Source organism: Esox lucius, chromosome 15 (assembly GCF_011004845.1).
Source record: "Esox lucius isolate fEsoLuc1 chromosome 15, fEsoLuc1.pri, whole genome shotgun sequence".
Lineage (NCBI taxonomy): Eukaryota > Metazoa > Chordata > Actinopteri > Esociformes > Esocidae > Esox > Esox lucius.
Window position 1 is genome coordinate 28,716,073 of NC_047583.1, and position 20,237 is coordinate 28,736,309.

General features: G+C 41.9%; 1 protein-coding gene across 3 annotated transcripts in view; it reads right to left on the bottom strand.

The window, feature by feature from the left end:
* Positions 1-698: 698 nt before the first annotated feature.
* ddhd1a (DDHD domain containing 1a) overlaps positions 699-20,237 on the bottom strand; it is a 39,914-nt gene continuing 20,375 nt past the window's right edge. For all 3 annotated transcript variants that reach the window (XM_010878740.4, XM_010878739.4, XM_020054200.3), the window contains 9 exons: positions 19,334-19,443; positions 17,017-17,123; positions 16,653-16,915; positions 16,461-16,536; positions 16,191-16,340; positions 10,201-10,265; positions 9,931-10,103; positions 5,513-5,716; positions 699-4,323 (listed from right to left, as the gene is read on the bottom strand). In XM_010878740.4, coding sequence (XP_010877042.1) covers positions 4,139-4,323; positions 5,513-5,716; positions 9,931-10,103; positions 10,201-10,265; positions 16,191-16,340; positions 16,461-16,536; positions 16,653-16,915; positions 17,017-17,123; positions 19,334-19,443 — 1,333 coding nt within the window. In that variant the 3' untranslated portion in view covers positions 699-4,138. The remainder of the gene's footprint in view (positions 4,324-5,512; positions 5,717-9,930; positions 10,104-10,200; positions 10,266-16,190; positions 16,341-16,460; positions 16,537-16,652; positions 16,916-17,016; positions 17,124-19,333; positions 19,444-20,237) is intronic.

Sequence of the window (20,237 nt, forward strand, 5' to 3'; positions counted from 1 at the left end):
GACAATACAGACCATTGTTTAAACATTGGGAGTGGTCTCATATAACCCACTTGGTAAAAGCATGTTTGCTTGCAACGCCAGAGTCGACAATTCAATCCCATTAGGGGGCAGGTATTAAAAAGAATAAATAATGTATTTTGCTCAGGGTAACAGCTTCTACTAAATGACTTAAATGCAAATGTCAAATGCGACGTCTGCCATCTGGTGGCCAAGCCTAGAACCACGGGAGGTGAATACTTTTTTCCGTGGATATTGTATTTACTGACGTTCAAATTCCATCTTGGCTTTATAGATATTCCTTAGCTTCATTTGGATTCTACAGTATCACAGTACTGTACCAGAAGACACAAAGCGCAAATTTAGCCCAAATCTTCAATCACAATGTTCTTTTCATAAACTATCAATACGCTATTGTAACGTGGCTGGAAGGCCTGTTTGGTGTCAAGGAAAGAATTGGAACTAAAGTTCAAACCAAACAAAAAGCAGCATTGTTTCCTAATAAAGCCCACAGTTGGAAACTAGAAATGTTTTCCAGTTTCATATTTTGAGAATCTTTCTCCCTCAACCAATCCACCCACACATTTTAGCACTCCTCAGATGGTCAAAACCATTCAGACTAGACCTCAAATATCCTTCAGAGATGAGGGAACAACTTTAAGAGCAGCAGATGGAAATACAAAACAAATTGAAAGAATTGATTGTATTGCAAAATTATTTTTAATAAAAGGAAATAAATGCAGTGTTTCGGATGGCAGTTTGAATCTATTACAGGCAGGGCAGGTTATTACAAGCTCACAGTCACACCAGCAGAAATCCTTTTGAAGTCAAAGTAACAACATTTTCAAGTAACAGTCAAATCAAAAATTAGTTTTTTCACACACTTGACCCAGTCAATGCAAACATTCCCAGATGATAACATCACATTATCTGGACATAATCTGAAAGACAAGAGCCCAGGCCCATGTCAGTAGGTGGGAAGTGTTTTCTTACTGAGTAAAACAGGGAGGTAGTACCTGAACTTGTCCAATAAGATAACAATTTTCCATTGCAAAACATTTTGAAACGGTATGCTCTACTGAACATAACTGGTTTTACAAGGGGAGTTGATGCTGGGTTATACCAGCTTGCTACTTTTGGACTTCCCCGTGCCTTCAAGAGATGCTCAGAGCCGAGATGAATGGTGTGACAATATAACGAGACATATCCCTGAGGTTTGTGAAACGACTCTAACAACAGAGTCCCAAGACCGTTATCCAAACAGAAAAAAATAACTGAACGTGCACAGCGCATCATTTAAACAATTTTTCTCTGCATTAAAATATTTCCCAACATTTTAGAAATTCTGTGCTTGTCTGTATTGAATGAGATTTCCTTGTGAGAGCGACCTAATTTATTTAGAACTTAAACACAAACCACAAAATGACATTTAACAAAAACAGGCAAAAGCAAAAAGAGTCATTTCGAAAGTGGTCCTGTGCCATTTACAGCCACTGAAATTGTGCAAAGTTTGTCCATAGAAATAACAATGAACAGATTTCACTTGAAACTTCTGACCTCGGAAATGATGACTGGCAAACTTTTAGGTACGTTCGATATGACTGTCTGGTAGAGTAATCTTCAAGGTAACGGAGACTGTTTATTAAAATTGCAAGGGAATGAATTTGTTGTAATTTCATCAAAATTAATGGAGACATTTGCTGCATCCAGTTCACCCTTTATGCCATCATAGACTTGAATGATGATAATACACATTCTATTAATTCCATTTATATTGGTCAACCATTATAATTCAATGTGAACAACCCCAGGTAATCTCTAGGTCATTTCTCCTTATTGCCCATGGCTTCAACAGCTGTTCTCTGGTCCGCCATCAGGCTGGACCTAGTCTGCTTCACAAAATGGGCCCCACTCTCACATGCACACATCTGAAATTATCCAAAGTAAGTGCCCTAAAAATTACTAAAATGGACTACAAGACCATCGCTCTAAGCTCTGGGAAGCTAGGACGAGTATGTTCCATAAAAATTGTTAGAAATGTCAACTGACATATTCTAAAGACAACGTATACAGGCGAGCAGCGAACTTGTGCAGTCAGCGGCACACATTAATGAGGTTAGTTCCATTTTATTATCCTGCATCTCTAGCATCTCAGAAAATGGTTATTTTATAAACATGCTGTGTGGAATTCTTTGAAAAGTAACCATTGCCAGACCATCTGAATGCAGCTTCAAGATTTTAGACATGTATTGGCACTACGCAATAATCCAGATGAGACATGTTTACATTTATAACAAGATGGGATGCAAAGTCATTCAGGCATCATGTTTCAATTTGTGAGCCATAAACAAATCTACTAAGCTTGTTTAACATAGCATTATTGTGCTTGAAAAGTCACTAATGCTAGAAAACTCTGACTCAAAGCCCTTAACTAGAGGAAAATGCTCTTGTATTTTAACATGCTCTTTTCAAACTAGCTTAGCAACTTAGAGTGATGCTGACTTGAATAACCCAATAACATTTAGATATGTTTGGCCACCAGCCGGATTCACGGTTCCCTAAAAGGACAATTAAAACATTTTTTTTAACTTGATGTGTGATGACTCCACACCCTGACAAGTTGTGGAACAAACATGTAACATCACGTAAAAAAAGATGAAATTATCTTTTAAGGGACCTACATTTACACTAAAAAGATTTGTAATGAAAAATAAATTCTCTAGGTTTCAATTTGATCAATATATTAAACATTTTATTGCCTGTATGTCACTTCCCATTTATAACCTTTCAAAGGTTTTTCAGGAGAGTTTCAACAGGCACAAACCTCTTAAGTGACAGCTCCTCTGTCCAACAACAGAATGAAGCATTGACAATCTTTCTTTTGAAATGCATCCAGAGGATCTGATCAGACTATCCATCTGAGTACTGAGCTGATTTTGTGTTTTGGTTAGAATGAAAAGCAAATTTGTGAAATAAAATGGGAGGTTACATTTCAGATCTACTTGGCTTCTGGAGGACTAAAACATGAAACAAAATGTATAATGTAATTTACTGGACAACAGTTACTGCCTACAGGGAAAACGTCTCATCAAGCTCGACTTTCACTAAACATACATCTGTGTCACTTCGATGTCCTGCTGACATTGTGCGAACGTCATCTTAACGTCAAGTGAAAGTGAAGCAGTTTTCACCTGAAATATTGTTTTTGACCACACAGCACCATTTAGTTACTGAAACCAAAGACTTAAGGTAATGTTGTGTCAAGTTATCTTGTCACTTTGTTAAAAAGAACAACAGAAAATGGCTTTGAGGATATTTGTGAAGATCATGTTCACTACTGTCGATTGATACTTCTTTTTAAGTCACTCGATGGTCAAACGGTAATAAAAAGGGACACTAAATCAAAGTACAGTGTCCTTTTGGAATATCAATATAAAAAGCAGAGATAAGATTATCGTCTTCCTTTTTCTCCTAATTTCAAAAGAAAAAAAAGATTATCTTCTTCGGTCAATATATAAACATTCTATTATATAAATATCTTTTAGAACCCTTTCAAAGTTGCATTGATTTTGCTCAGATAGTAACATCCGTTTTGAGCCTAAGGAACATCAATTACATTTCTTTCCATTCATTATTTTATGATGCAAAATCCACCTCGGGTCCCTGTTAATGGAAACAGAGTTCAGAAGATACGGACCGGAGATGACAAGGTGAGGTTACTAAGGGCTCCATGATAACTTGTGCACTCCACAGCTCCATAGAGAGTCCGTGGACGAGAGCTTTGGGTTGGGGTGAAACACTGTGGCTACACATTGGGGAAATTGGAGGGTAACGGTTTCAGACAGGTCTTTGTGAAGACCTCCTTGGTAACATGCGATGGAATCTCTGACTTACTCATTGGCATCTGGACTAGCTGGGATACATATAGGAGATCTCTACTATGTTCCCATGCAGTATTAAGCATGCACTGGGACTGGTCACGCTCCCCTAGGGGGCCATGACTAAAATGCATCACCTTTGGAGTGAGTGTCCATCCTTAACAAGTAAAAGGTCTGTGTGTGTTAGTAGGGGCAGTCAGTATAGTTACAGACATTGGAGTAGTATTGGGCGATGAAAACTATGTGTGTACACAAACTCTTTGTTACTCTGGGTCAGGACAGTCTTCTGTGTGTGGGGGCACATTGGTCTGCTTGTATATGAACGTCAGCAGGAAGAGTGCGATATCGTGCGAGACCCAGTAGGCTGTATGCGAGGTCACCGCTGACCAGTAGCGACTCTCCACGAGGCCCTCACGGAGTTCAAAGTCGATACGACGCTCCAATTCCACTGCAGAACAAAGAGACTGGCTGTGAATCCAATTCTAAGCAAGCATGATGTACTATACAGACCTACTACACATTCAAAAGGGCCCTTTAAGGATCCTGTAAGATTTGTAATGGACTACTAGCATAAACACAATCAAAACTGACAAGAAGATGCTTCAAATGTCTTTATTTCTACCAAAGTTGGGCCTGAGGTATTCCCCATTTAAACTTACTCGCCGGTCCGTTGGTCAGTTTTCATAGACTTAGTAGTCGCTTCATACTGGATTTAAGTCCTCACAGTTACATCCCCCCTCCAACCTAAATCACCACGGACTAGCTCATACTATTCTGGTCTATTCCAGTTACATCCCCCCTCCAACCTAAATCACCACGGACTAGCTCATACTATTCTGGTCTATTCCAGTTACATCCCCCCTCCAACCTAAATCACCACGGACTAGCTCATACTATTCTGGTCTATTCCAGTTACATCCCCCCTCCAACCTAAATCACCACGGACTAGCTCATACTATTCTGGTCTATTCCAGTTACATCCCCCCTCCAACCTAAATCACCACGGACTAGCTCATACTATTCCGGTCTATTTCAGTTACATCCCCCTCCACCCTAAATCACCACAGACTAGCTCATACAATTCCGGTCTATTCCAGTTACATCCCCCTCCACCCTAAATCACCACGGACTAGCTCATACTATTCCGGTCTATTCCAGTTACATCCCCCTCCACCCTAAATCACCACAGACTAGCTCATACAATTCTGGTCTATTCCAGTTACATCCCCCCTCCACCCTAAATCACCACGGACTAGCTCATACTATTCCGGTCTATTCCAGTTACATCCCCCTCCACCCTAAATCACCACGGACTAGCTCATACAATTCCGGTCTATTCCAGTTACATCCCCCTCCACCCTAAATCACCACGGACTAGCTCATACAATTCCGGTCTATTCCAGTTACATCCCCCTCCACCCTAAATCACCACGAACTACCTCATACAATTCCGGTCTCGTTCAGTAAGGCAAGAGGAAAAGAAAAGTAGTGCTATTGCTTAAATTCAGTCTTAGAATTGAGTAGAATTATTCCTGAAATAATTCTAAATTCCTTAAAGTAGAATTATTCCTGAAACTGTAATTTCCTCAAACACAGTTGTTGATGAAAAAATATGGTTGAACTGGAACTGAACTTACCAGAAGGGTCTATTAGGTTAGACTGGGACAAGGTGGTTGAAAGGCCATAAGCCGATTGGCTGTCGACGGTTCTCTTTGTCTCCTCCCCTTCTGGAGTCCCGGCTTCAATAGCACAGGACACTCCGGAGGGTGCAGAGCGGGAGAACCGTGAGAACAGGATGCCTCCTATCCCCTTCCCTATACTGTTACCTATACTGGCTGCTCCTAGAGAGAGAGACAAAGATAGAGATGTTAGATGAGGAGCAATTGAAAACATGTTCATCATTGAAAGTGAAATCCAAACTTCACTTCAACAAATCTTAAAGTAAATCCCAATTTACCCTTCCTCATTCACCCCCTTTGCCGTGAAACATGAGAATGAGCTGTGGTGCAACCTATTTTTTTCAGCCACATAATTAGTTCAGTGGAGTCCACCTGTGTGCAATTGAAGTGTTTCACATGATTTCAGGTTGAATACCACTCTGGGAGGTTAGTAAAATTCTTAAGAAAAATTACATATTGAAGAAGGAACATTCAAAGCAAATCCAGAATAAGATCATACAAAAGTACCAATCAGCGGTAGGATATATGATCGTTCCAAGGCACTGAATACCCCCCTGAAGCACAGTAAATCCATGCTAGTTTGCCAGAAAACATGCAGCAAATTCTGAGACCAAGTGGAATTCAATGGTCTGATGAGAGCAAAATAGAACCTTTTGGCCACAATCCTAAATGTGTTCAGCCTAAGATTGCACATCATCCTGAGAACACCATTCCTAATGTGAAGCCTGGTGGTGGCAGCATCCTGCTATGGGGATGCTTCTCTGTGACAAGGCCTGGAAGACTTATGAAGACAAAGGGAAAAATAGATGCAACAAAGTGCAGGGAAAATCTGGAAGAAAACACACTGAAAGGGCTGCTCTCTCTTTAAGCCGGACAGTGTTCCCAAACATACAGCCAATGTCACAATGGAATGGCTTACAAAACTAAAATGTAATATCCTAGAGTGGCAAAGTCAAATCCCAGAACTTAATCAAATTGAGAATATGTAAATTGAGAGTTGTTCACCAAAAGTCCCCATCCAACTTTATGGAGCTTGAGCAATATTGCAAAGGGACAAACAATTCTGGGTCCAGATGTGCAATTACAGACTTATCCAAATAGACTCATGGCTGTAATTACTGCCAGAGGGGCCTCTACATAATAAAACAGTAAATGGGGTGAATGCTTATGCAATCCATTTGTTTCTGCTTTGTATTTGTAATTTATTACAAACAATTTGTAGATTACATTTTTCACTTTGACATGATGGTACTTTTGTTGTGTTGATCAGTTACCAAAATCTGCTTTGAGCTGAACTATAATGTAGGGTACTCGTTGAGCAACAAATCACCCCTCAAGGGAGGCCTGGCTTCACACTAATCATATCGAAGTCAAAGTTCAATGAGAGAAAAATATATAATTTTGTTGGTATGATGTTCTTCTATGATGGCTAACTAGCTAAAATATGCTTTTTCATAAATAACCCTGGATGGCAATAGGGATTTGGACTGATTCTATGAAATGGCCAGTGATTAAATACTACTTTGGAGTGGCCTATGAGAGGTTTACAGTTTAAGTTAAACTCCAAGCTAAATGCTAAGTAGCTGGCTCTTTGTGGTGACGATGAAACAAGTTAAATAAAGCTGTTTTATCGTGGTAACAAGGAGAAAGGAATTGGCTTTTCACCAGGAGGGTGAGTGAAAAACATAGTATCTCTAACTGCACATCACAGTTATCGTGAAACGTGTGATTTTGAGCTGACACAAACAGCGGACACAAATGGCTGGAAGTTATTCAACGGCTGTCCAACTGTTGACTGTTTTGGCCGTACAGTGGTTTGCATATAGGCTATGAATGACGGCTTATAGAGATTGCAATTGAGATTTTATTTCTGGCTTGGCTTCCCTAGTGAATATACCCACACACTGCCACCGTTTCAGGCTATACCAACCCAGCTAATTCAGCTGATAAGAAATGTCTAATATTTTTGGTTGAGTCTAAAAAATAAAAACCTATCTTCTACAAGCTGTAACGTGCTAATAGTGGGTACCTACATCCAGGGAATAATTTATTGGGCTAGCGAATTCTCCATAACATGAAAGCTCACACATCAGATCACCATAAAGGGTGGCAAACTGGGGAAAAGTAACCTTTGAAGCCACAGACACAGTGGGGAGAACAAGTATTTGATACACTGCCGATTTTGCAGGTTGTCCTACTTACAAAGCATGTAGAGGTCTGTCATTTTTATCATAGGTACACTTCAACTGTGAGAGACGGAATCTAAAACAAATATCCAGAAAATGTGTAAATAATTAATTTGCATTTTATTGTATGACATAAGTATTTGATCACCTACCAACCAGTAAGAATTCCGGCTCTTTAAGAAGCCCTCCTGTTCTCCACTCATTACCTGTATTAACTGCACCTGTCTGAACTCGTTACCTGTATAAAAGACACACACTCAGACTCCAACCTCTCCACAAAGGCCAAGACCAGAGTAAGGACATCAGGGATAAAATTGTAGACCTGCACAAGGCTGGGATGGGCTACAGGACAATAGACAAGCAGCTTGATGAGAAGACAATTGTTAGAAAATGGTTCAAGATGATGGTCAATCTCCCTCGGTCTGGGGCTCCATGCAAAATCTCACCTCGTGGGGCATCAATGATCATGAGGAAGGTGAGGGATCAGCCCAGAACTACACGGCAGGACCTGGTCAATGACCTGAAGAGAGCTGGGACCACAGTCTCAAAGAAAACCATTAGTAACACACTACGCCGTCATGGATTAAAATCCTGCAGCGCACGCAAGGTCCCCCTGCTCAAGCCAGCGTATGTCCAGGCCTGTCTGAAGTTTGCCAATGACCATCTGGATGATCCAGAGGAGGAATGGGAGATGTTCATGTGGTCTGATGAGACAAAAATAGAGATTTTTGGTCTAAACTCCACTCGCCGTGTTTGGAGGAAGAAGGATGAGTAAAAGCCCAAGAACACCATCCCAACCCTGAAGCATGGAGGTGGAAACATCATTCTTTGGGGATGCTTTTCTGCAAAGGGGACAGGACGACTGCACTGTATTGAGGGGAGGATGGATGGGGCCATGTACGGCGAGATCTTGGCCAACAACCTCCTGCCCTCAGTAAGAGCATTGAAGATGGGTCGTGGCTGGGTCTTCCAGCATGACAACGACCCGAAACACACAGCCAGGGCAACTAAGGAGTGGCTCCGTAAGAAGCATCTCAAGGTCCTGGAGTGGCCTAGCCAGTCTCCAGACCTGAATCCAATAGAAAACCTTTGGTGGGAGCTGAAAGTCTGTATTGCCCAGCAACAGCCCCGAAACCTGAAGTACCTGGAGAAATCCCTACTGCAGTGTATGCAAACCTGGTCAAGAACTACAGGAAACGTATGATCTCTGTAATTTCAAACAAAGGTTTCTGTACCAAATATTAAGTTCTGCTTTTCTGATGTATCAAATACTTATGTCATGCAATAAAATGCTAATTAATTACTTAAAAATCATACAATGGGATTTTCTGGATTTTTGTTTTAGATACCATCTGTCACAGTTGAAGAGTACCTATGATAAAAATTACAGACTTCTACATGCTTTGTAAGTGGGAAAACCTGCCAAATCGGCAGTGTATCAAATACTTATTCTCCCCACTGTAATTAGCAAAAATGTGTAGAACACCGGTCTCAACCAGACATCTGAGAGACTGCCAAGGAGCTCAGGTCTTTACATGCTCTCCCCAAAAGATGGCAGCATTGTATTTTCAGTCGTGTTCAAAGACAAACAAATCACCTCACCTCCTCCCTCATCCCCGGCCCCCTTTTGTAATTGTGGACAAGACGACAAGGGCAGTGAATGTGTGTGAAAATGCCCTTGAAATGAGATGGTCCATCAGCAATTTCATTAAGCTAATTACATTTACGGGAGTGGATCTGAAAATGCGTTAAGTGCTAAACAAATGAAAGTAACTTGAAAATAATACAAAATGCAGTATATTGTAACAATAACAATACACTACTACTAGAGAAAACAGCCTAAGGAGACTGATTAGAATGAACTTTTATGGAATTAAAAAAAGCCCAATGTATTGAGTCCAATAAGCAATAATCCCCAAGATGCCGTCTACATTCTGACATAAAATGAACCCACCCGCTGAGTTTGTTAAAGACACCCTGCGTTCTAGCAATGGAATCTAGCTGTGAAATGACTGGCATCAAATGTATGGGAACTAGCCAAATTAGGTAACATTCCCATGTGTAACACAGTTCATTTTAGCTTTGGACCACTTTTAAACCTGCCTCGTGTGTAGGTAATACAGATTCATATTTATGCATTCAAGCACTGGTCAATAATACTTGACAAGCAACAGACTGACACAGACATACCTAATATACTGGCCTTGCCCATGCTGGCGATAGACTCTCCGTAGTACTTCCTGGCCAGGACAGGGGACGTTGAGGGGCTCGGGATGCTTTCGGTGTCTGACGTTGGGTCCTTCTGCGGGTTGATGAACGTGGGCCGGATCTCATCGTACGCCGTGGGATTGATGGCGCTACACCTTGGAGATGAAACGAAAATCTCTGAGCATGTACTTGTTTTACAATCATGCCTGAATGAATGGAAGGGACGAACAAAAAGCCGATTTCAGTCTGTACCAGTGTATCTGGACAGGTGCGATGTTGCTGTAGTGTTTAAGGATGAGGGGCTCCAGTCTGTAGGCCTGTGGAAAGGACAAATGGATCATACAGTCAGTCAGGCCGTCCTCCCAGTCTTTCAATCAAGGCCGTAGCCATGGAGTCAACATTGGGGGGGACGAAATCTGCCAGGGGGTCTATGGGTCCTCCCCTGAAACAGGACTCTTAAACATCAATATTTTCACCATCTGATAACGGTGTGTTGATGTTCCTAAGACACCATAATTAATGTTGCTCCAGGACCATCATTGTAACTGACCTGTAGTTAGTTGGTTACCCCAGTCCAAAGACTGAATATCACCCCCCCCCACCCTTTGACCTAACCCTAACCTCAGAGACACCTGTGCCTAAACCTAACCTTAGTAGCACCTGTGCCTAAACCGAACCTCAGTAGCAGCTGTGCCTAAACCGAACCTCAGTAGCAGCTGTGCCTAAACCGAACCTCAGTAGCAGCTGTGCCTAAGCCTAACCTCAGTTGTGCCAACAATACCAACACGGCGATATCAAATTAGTCATCAATATTTGCTCTTTTTCTCGCTCACCCCCATGTCACCTGCTCTCCCTGCCTTGTCAGCATCCTCATGCTCTCTCTTTACTCTGAACGCAGAGTAAACATTAAATGAAAATTATCAATAAACAAGTGGTGTTTCTTGCCATGAAGTTCTGGAATGGATTACTAACCATTTCTGATCTGAATGGCAATGATTATTATATCAAGAAAAAGACTCAGCTCTTGGACTACTGTGTAGATCTGTCATCTGACTGGCACTCATTTTTTCCCTGCCCTCAACTTTTCTGAGGTTGCCCAAAAAACTGACGAATGTCACTGCCACCCTTCCTCTTCCTCAGAATGACACTCACTGTGAATGAAAGCTGACTGGTATCAATCTGCTTGCACTTTAATCAAACAAACATTAATAATGCTATTTATCATAAGCAAGTACAGCTATACAGTCAGAGTTGGGGAGTAACGGATTACAAAACAACAGTAACTGTAATCCGTTACGTTACCAACTAAAATATTGTAATCGGATTACAGATACTTTTGAAAAAATAGTATTACTACTTTTGGATAACTTTAACTGAAAAAGAAGTGTGTGAAATAATTGACAGGCTACATGCTTGTTATTTTATTTTAACGTTTTAAAGACTTAATTATTTGAACCAAAATAACAATTGAGCGCCTCAGTTGTTATGTGTGTGATCATCATGCACGAAAACGCACATAAGACTGATAAAGCACTAGCTTAATTGGTAAAAACAGTGTGAATGTTTATTAGCCGACTAATATAAAGGTGATTATTTATACTCAACGCATCTTTCTCAGAACAATGATAAGTCTACCTCGTGTTATACATTGGGGAGAACAAGTATTTGATACACTGCCGATTTTGCAGGTTTCCTACTTACAAAGCATGTAGAGGTCTGTAATTGTGAGAGAAGTAATCTAAAACAAAAATCCAGAAAATCACATTGCATGATTTTTAAATAATTATTTTGCATTTTATTGCATGACATAAGTATTTGATCACCTACCAACCAGTAAGAATTCTGTCTCTCACAGACCTGTTAGTTTTTCATTAAGAAGCCCTCCTGTTCTCCACTTACCTGTATTAACTGCACATGTTTGAACTCGTTACCTGTATAAAAGACACCTGTCCACACAATCCAACAGACTCCAACCTCTCCACCATGGCCAAGACCAGATTAAGGACATCAGGGATAAAATTGTAGACCTGCACAAGGCTGGGATGGGCTACATGACAATAGGCAAGCAGCTTGATGAGAAGACAACAACTGTTGGTGCAATTATTAGAAAATGGAACAAGTTCAAGCTGATGGTCAATCTCCCTCGGTCTGGGGCTCCATGCAAAATCTCACCTTGTGGGGCATCAATGATCATGTGGAAGATGAGGGATCAGCCCAGAACTACAGGGCAGGACCTGGTCAATGACCTGAAGAGTGCTGGGACCACAGTCTCAAAGAAAACCATTAGTAACACACTACGTCGTCATGGATTAAGATCCTGCAGCGCACGCAAGGTCCCCCTGCTCAAGCCAGCGCATGTCCAGGCCCGTCTGAAGTTTGCCAATGACCATCTGGATGATCCAGAGGAGGAATGGGAGAAGTTCATGTGGTCTGATCAGACAAAAATAGAGCTTTTTGGTCTAAACTCCACTCGCTGTGGAGGAAGAAGAAGGATGAGTAAAAGCCCAAGAACACCATCCCAACCCTGAAGCATGGAGGTGGAAACATCATTCTTAGGGGATGCTTTTCTGCAAAGGGGACAGGACGACTGCACCGTATTGAGGGGAGGATGGAGGGGGCCATGTATCGCAAGATCTTGGCCAACAACCCGTTTCCCTCAGTAAGAGCATTGAAGATGGGTTGTGGCTGGGTCTTCCAGCATGACAACGACCCGAAACACACAGCCAGGGCAACTAAGGAGTGGCTCTGTAAGAAGCATCTCAAGGTCCTGGAGTGGCCTAGCCAGTCTCCAGACCTGAACCCAATAGAAAATATTTGGAGGGAACTGAAAGTCAGTATTGCCCAGCGACAGCCTCAAAACCTAAAGGATCTGGAGAAGGTCTGTATGGAGGAGTGGGCCAAAATCCATGCTGCAGTGTGTGTAAACTTGGTCAAGAACTACAGGAAATGTATGATCTCTGTAATTGCAAACAAAGGGTTTCTGTACCAAATATTAAGTTCTGCTTTTCTGATGAATCAAATACTTATGTCATGCAATAAAATGCAAATTAATTACTTAAAAATCATGCAATGTGATTTTCTGGATTTTTGTTTTAGATACCATCTGTCACAGTTGAAGAGTACCTATGATAAAAATTACAGACTTCTACATGCTTTGTAAGTGGGAAAACCTGCAAAATCGGCAGTGTATCAAATACTCCCTACTGTATATTAGTTCAAGTGTTATATAGTTCAAGTTTCAAGGTATATTTTTCAAATGCACCAAACACCACAGCCGAGAAGAGTTGCACTTAAAAACTCAGACAGGAAATGTTTTTGAAGATCAGGCAACTATTTGTTAGATAGCTGTAACATGGCGCTGCCTTCGAGATAAAACATTATATGGAATTAATCACGATATTTAAGGAGAATAGGTGTGTTGGGAAGCACTCTGCTGAAGGATGATAATATGCATTTGAAACAACCACCTCAACTCTGTCCATACAGGTAGGCAGTGGCGTCGTTAGCCCTGGGCATGCAGGGCTAAATCCCCGGATCTTTTATGACTAGCCCCGGATCTCAAATGAACCAAAATTATTAATAATAATAAAATAGCCCCTGATCTATTCATCTGTAATTCCGATATGACAATGTAGACGTGTAGGCCGCTAGCGTGTATATCGAAATGTTTCTGTACATTCAAAGCCCTGTCCGGGAGGGTGGGCTAAGCCCCGAATGTATTGTGATCCTAGCGACGCCTCTACAGGTAGGCCATGTGATTCTGCTTGCTTTGCATCTCAGAATATTACATACATTGGTTATCATTGGCTGCTGACAACATTGACTTGAAACTAAGAGTGCAGGTGTATAATCACAGTTTATTTCTATAATTTGCGATTTGAAAATCAATTCCTGGTGGCCCTAATAATCAAGTTACTTTCGCGTGGGTAAAATGTATGTGTGTGGATGTTCACGATTGCAAACGTGCGTTCGCGTGCCTGGGGTTTCTGCACCGTTTTGACTATGTTGGTGGTTGTGGAGCAAAACATCAGACTACAGTATTAATGTACCCACAAAAAGCTACGGATATCTTGATGTTTACATACAACAACGTCAATGCCCTTTTTGAGAAATTGCCATTTATTTTTCAACAATGTTTTGAAGCAATTAGAAACGTATTTATTATGAATAAAACAAATAACAGAAAAGGTTAACACATCCTTCAATTTTGGATTATATTAAGATAAAAAGTCAGATTCTGGAAGATCCAGGTTTATTGGATTAATTGGAATGACTGAATATCTGACAGACCTTTAGCGTGTAATGTAGAGATGTAGCCCAATCATATTGAAGTAGAAAGTAATGGCTTAGAAACCCTTTCCAAAGGCGCTGTACAAAACCCATAATTTAACATGCAAATTCAGTTTCTGGTGAGCTATGTAAACTCTAAGACTGAACCGGTAAAGGGTGTTCAACTGGTTATAGGCTATTCCTATTTGTTTTCTAATGCCTCTTAATATGAAAGTAATAATTCGCTAATAATTATTTTGGACGGCGGTGCGTGGTTGCCTGTCATAGCAGAGCACATTTTCTTACTATTTTTTATATCAATATATTGTTATATTGGGGGGAATGTCCCCCCCAATGTACAGGTGCTGGTCATAAAATTTGAATATCATCAAAAAGTTGCATGGAGTCGGTCAGCCTGTGGAACTGCTCAGGTGTTATGAGAGCCCAGGTTGCTCTGATAGTGGCCTTCAGCTCTTCTGCATTGTTGGTTCTGGCGTATCGCATCTTCCTCTTCACTATACCCCATAGATTTTCTATAGGGTTAAGGTCAGGCCAGTTTGCTGGCCAATTAAGAACAGGGATACCATGGTCCTTAAACCAGGTACTGGTAGCTTTGGCACTGCATCTCCATAATCTGCATCTCCATAAAGTTGGTCAGCAGCAGGAAGTGCTCTAAAACTTCCTGGTAGACAGCTGCGTTGACTTTGGACCTAAGAAAACACAGTGGAACAACACCAGCAGATGACATGGCACCCCAAACCTTCACTGACTGTGGAAACTTTACACTGGACTTCAAGCAATGTGGATTCTGTGCCTCTCCTCTCTTCCTCCAGACTTTGGGACCTTGATTTCCAAAGGAAATGCAAAATGTACTTTCATCAGAGAACATAACTCAGCAGCAGACCAGTCCTTTTTGTCTTTAGCCCAGGCTAGACACTTCTGACGCTGTGTCTTGTTCAAGAGTGGCTTGACACAAGGAATGTGACAGCTGAAACCCATGTCTTGCATACGTCTGTGCGTGGTGGTTCTTGAAACACTGACTCCAGCTGCAGTCCACTCTTTGTGAATCTCCCCCACATTTTTGAATGGGTTTTGTTTCACAATCCTCTCCAGGGTGCAGTTATCCCTATTGCTTGTACACTTTTTTCTACCACATCTTTTCCTTCCCTTTGCCTCTCTATTAATGTGCTTGGACACAGAACTCTGTGAACAGCCAGCCTCTTTAGCTATGACCTTTTGTGTCTTGCCCTCCTTGTGCAAGGTGTCAATGGTTGTCTTTTGGACAGCAAGTCAGCAGTCTTCCCCATGATTGTGTTGCCTACAGAACTAGACTGATAGACCATTTAAAGGCCTTTGCAGGTGTTTTGAGTTAATTAGCTGATTAGAGTGTAGCACCAGGTGTCTTCAATATTGAACCTTTTCACAATATTCAGATTTTCTGAGGTACTGAATTTGGGGTTTTCATTAGTTGTCAGTTATAATCAACAAAATTAAAAGAAATAAACACTTGAAATATATCAGTCTATGTGGAATGAATGTATAAATTAGAAAAGTTTCACTTTTTGAATGGAATTACTGAAATAAATAAACTTTCTGATGATATTCTAATTTTATGACCAGCACCTGTGTATTATAATTACGGCCTTGCTTTCTATAGGTCAAGGAAAACCTCCCATGGATCCATTTATCAATAAGGTGATTGTGCTCTGAGAGGATCCGATAGGGAGAACAGTACTAATTAACAGTTTGACCCGACAGTGGATTTAGATCGGGTATACCCGGGGTGCATTCATCAGTGTGCACTGTACTTAACAGTTGAAAATGTTTTCACAACGAAAACATCTGTTTGTATTTGGGGGAAAAAAATCTCTGTTTGGTTTTTAACGGATACACAGGCAAGGACGATCAACAACCGGTTAAAAAGGATTGCATTGGAACATCCCTGGTGTAAGGCATCAAGTTGTTTGTCTTACCACTGGGTCTGTGGGGTGGAAAACATTGAAAAGTCTCTGACAGATGGTGCGGGGCAGGATGTGATCCTGTTCTCCACTGTTCCCGGGTCGTATCCCCCTCAGGGCAAGGAACACGGCCAGGGGAGAGCCCATACAGAAGAAGTTCTCCACCTACAGAGGTGAAGCAAACAGACACCACGCCACCTTTAGTTCACTGGCTTGATGACCACCCTGCACCCAGTGTCCTTGGTTGAAGAGACTGCTTCCAAGCGGTTAGCACAGCGAGCGTACCTTAAATTTTAGGGCAGGGGGTGCTAGTGGTTTGGTGGCCTCCAGACCTTGAAGCTGGTCCTCCAGTTCTCGTAGTCTGATGAGGATGGAAAGCGGGAGGTAGATTCACTGTTAGCATTACCAACGTTAATAGATCCCCAACACCACTCAAACACCCCAGGTAACCGTCAGACAGACAGACAGTCTGCTTGCCTGTTCCTGGTGAGCTGCAGTTGCTCTAGCAGTCGCCTCTCCTCATAGGAGACCCATCTCAGGTCCAGCTCCTCCTCCAGTTCCTGGTGCTCCTGCAGACAGAACCTCACCGGGTCCCAGCCTGTCATGATGTCGAAGGTAATGACACAGCCCAGGGAGTGAGACACGATGGAAACCTTGCCCCCCTTTGCCTCAAACTCCGGGTTCCTGGAGCAGAACAGGGTGTAGAGGCGGTTCAGCTCTGACGTCAGGCCCTTGGTAATCTGGAGATTAAGGGAACATTGGTGTTAAATTAGCCAACCTGGAGTGAGAACTGAGGTTCGTAACCCAGTGTGGCCATGTGTATAACTGATTTGGGTCTCACCTCATCCCTGTACAAGGGGCTGGTGTAGTACATGATATCCATGGCACTGCTGTTGAGGAGGTCTCTTAGTCCTCGCACCTTGTCTGGGGTAATGGAGTCCACCGTATCTGAGTGTACACACAGAAATTAAATCTGTTAATGGTGGACTCTGTGTATACCAAATTATAACAATTCTGCTACCGGATCCAGATTCAAATTGATAATGAGCAGTGTTTGGATTGCATAAACAACAGTAATTGTGTGATGGCATAAATACGCCGTCATGGATTAAAATCCACGCAAGGTCCCCCTGCTCAAGCCAGCGCATGTCCAGGCCCGTCTGAAGTTTGCCAATGACCATCTGGATGACCCAAAGGAGGAATGGGAGAAGGTCATGTGGTCTTATGAGACAAAAAGAGCTTTTTGGTCTAAACTTCACTTGCCGTGTTTGGAGGAAGAAGGATGAGTACAACCCCAAAAACACCATCCCAACCATGAAGCATGGAGTGGAAACATCATTCTTTGGGGATGCTTTTCTGCAAAGGGGACAGGATGACTGCACCGTATTGAGGAGAGGATTGATGGGGCAATGTATTGCGAGATCTTGGCCAACAACCTCCTTCCCTCAGTAAGAGCATTGAAGATGGGTTGTGGCTGGGTCTTTCAGCATGACAATGACCCGAACCACACAGCCAGGACAACTTAAGAGTGGCTCCGTAAGAAGCATCTCAAGGTCCTGGAGTGGCCTAGCCAGTCTCCAGACCTGAACCCAATAGAAAATCTTTGGAGGGAGCTGTAAGTCCGTATTGTCCAGCAACAGCCCCGAAACCTGAAGGATCTGGAGAAGGTCTGTATGGAGGAGTGGGCCAAAATCCCTGCTGCAGTGTGTGCAAACCTGGTCAAGTACTACAGGAAACGTATGATCTCTGTAATTGCAAACGAAGGTTTCTGTACCAAATATTAAGTTCTGCTTTTCTGATGTATCAAATATTTATGTCATGCAATAAAATGCTAATTAATTACTTAAAAATCATACAATGTGATATTCTGGATTTTTGTTTTAGATACCGTCTGTCACAGTTGAAGAGTACCTATGATTACAGAAAACCTGCAAAATTGGCAGTGTATCAAATACTTGTTCTCCCCACTGTACACTATACTTAATACTTGTACATTTTCTGCCCTCCTCATTTTGCCTTAATAGCATATTTTAGTATTGCCATTTGTACTGCATTTGCCACATTGCACATCTATATATTCCACTTGTAATATACATATACTTAAAACTTGTAAATACTTGTATATTTTCTGCCCTCTTCTATTTGTACTTCTGGTTAGATGCTAACTACACTTCGTTGTACTGTACTTGTACCTGTTCAATGATAATAAAGTTGAATCAAATGTAATGTTACCCCTGGTGTTCATAGACTTCTAAGAACATCTTGGTTGGCTCTTGGGCTGAATTTGGTGGGAGGACCAATCTTATGTAGATTGCCAGGGGACTGGAATTGTTTCCATTTCTAAATGATTCATTGGACAATGGAATGATGTACATCAAATTGCTTGGAAATGTCTTTAATACCTCTCCCAGCTTCATGGACATCCATAATCTCTCTTCTGAATTCCTTAGATAGGTATTTTGATCTAGGCATGATGTATAACCACATTCTCATATGATTAACACCAAACCAGACAGAGTTTTAAATCTTTCAGGAAGGTTGGACCCTCTCAAGTTACTGTTACATGTTTTGGTGCACCTGATTCAAATTGTTGTCATTTTATGTGCGGGTGAAGTATAAGAATGTAGGGGTGTACTAACTTTTTCCATGTATGACAATTGCATTCGTACTGATCAATTGCATAAACGTTTAATTATCGTGTCATTTCTTAAGCTGTGTTTACTTTGTGAATGATTGAGTTGTAATTCTGCTGAAAAGTCCAAATATCTAAATAAGTATAAGAAAATAAACTTTACAGGGGTGTACCAACTTTTCCACATGACTGCAGATGATACTCAGCATTGCGGAGGGCATAGCCGACAGATAGGGGAATTAATGGGAGTAGGAAACATGACTAGAGTGGGGCAGAGCACATGGACCTGTGTGACAGATGTGAAACCAGCTGCTTTGTTGGTGGTGACCTAAATCCACCATGCCATCACAAGGTGGGCGTCACCATACAGACACCAGTGGAGGAGAGCAGCTGCTCTTACAACTCCACTCAACACGTGCACGCCTTACCCCCATCCAGCGCCAATTTAAACCTCCACTCAACACGTGCACGCCTTACCCCCATCCAGCGCCAATTTAGACCTCCACTCAACACGAGCACGCCTTACCCCCATCCAGCGCCAATTTAGACCTCCACTCAACAGGCAAGAACTCGACATGCTCCTCTGTGTGCTCCGAAAAGTGCTTTTCCTCCATCTTCCGTACTCCCTCCCTTAACCTGGAAACAGACAGACAGACACTTTAAACACTACGGGTGTAAGGACTGTGCATTGCAGATGGCTCTTAAAAAGGCGTGTTCTCTAGCTAGCAGAAATCTGTCACCAAATAAACAGTAGAACACAAATACATTCAAATGAATAGAAACCATGTATAAGCACAACTTCATTCCTTGCCAATGCTCACAATCATCCTTACAGCAGGAGGCTACCATTACATCTTCACTGCTGGGTGAATGAATGGCTTTACAACATGGACCATACACCGTTCAGCAGTCAAACAGGGAGTGATTTGGGCTTGCACTCCCTCTCAATTATTGTGTGCTTTAGATAGATGACATGGTCCAATTTCCTGCTCACTGTCCATTCCCTCACAATGACTGCAAGCAGACTACGTTAGCATACAATGTTAGATACACAATCATTGTGAGATTGGTTGCTGTTGACATAACAAGGACGAGTGGGGTGTGTCATTGCCTTTTAGGCGAGCTGACCTGTGACACTGCCTGGCACAAATGCAGTCTTTAATGCACTCGTCTGGTTGATTTTGAGCTAACATGCTAGCCAATCACCAAGTGTCAGTTGGCACAGACTGGTTAATTGCGGAACGATGTCGCAATCCTGGCTTTAATGGTGTTAACTCAACCCCCTGTAACAAATGAAGAGGATCAAAGAGAGAGGCGGTGCCCTGCAACTCAGAACAAACAGTGTTTATTCATCATGGAAAGAAAAAATTGAATAGGGGAACAGGGAATGGGAGAGGTGATTCTCACAAAAATGTCATATTAAAGAGATC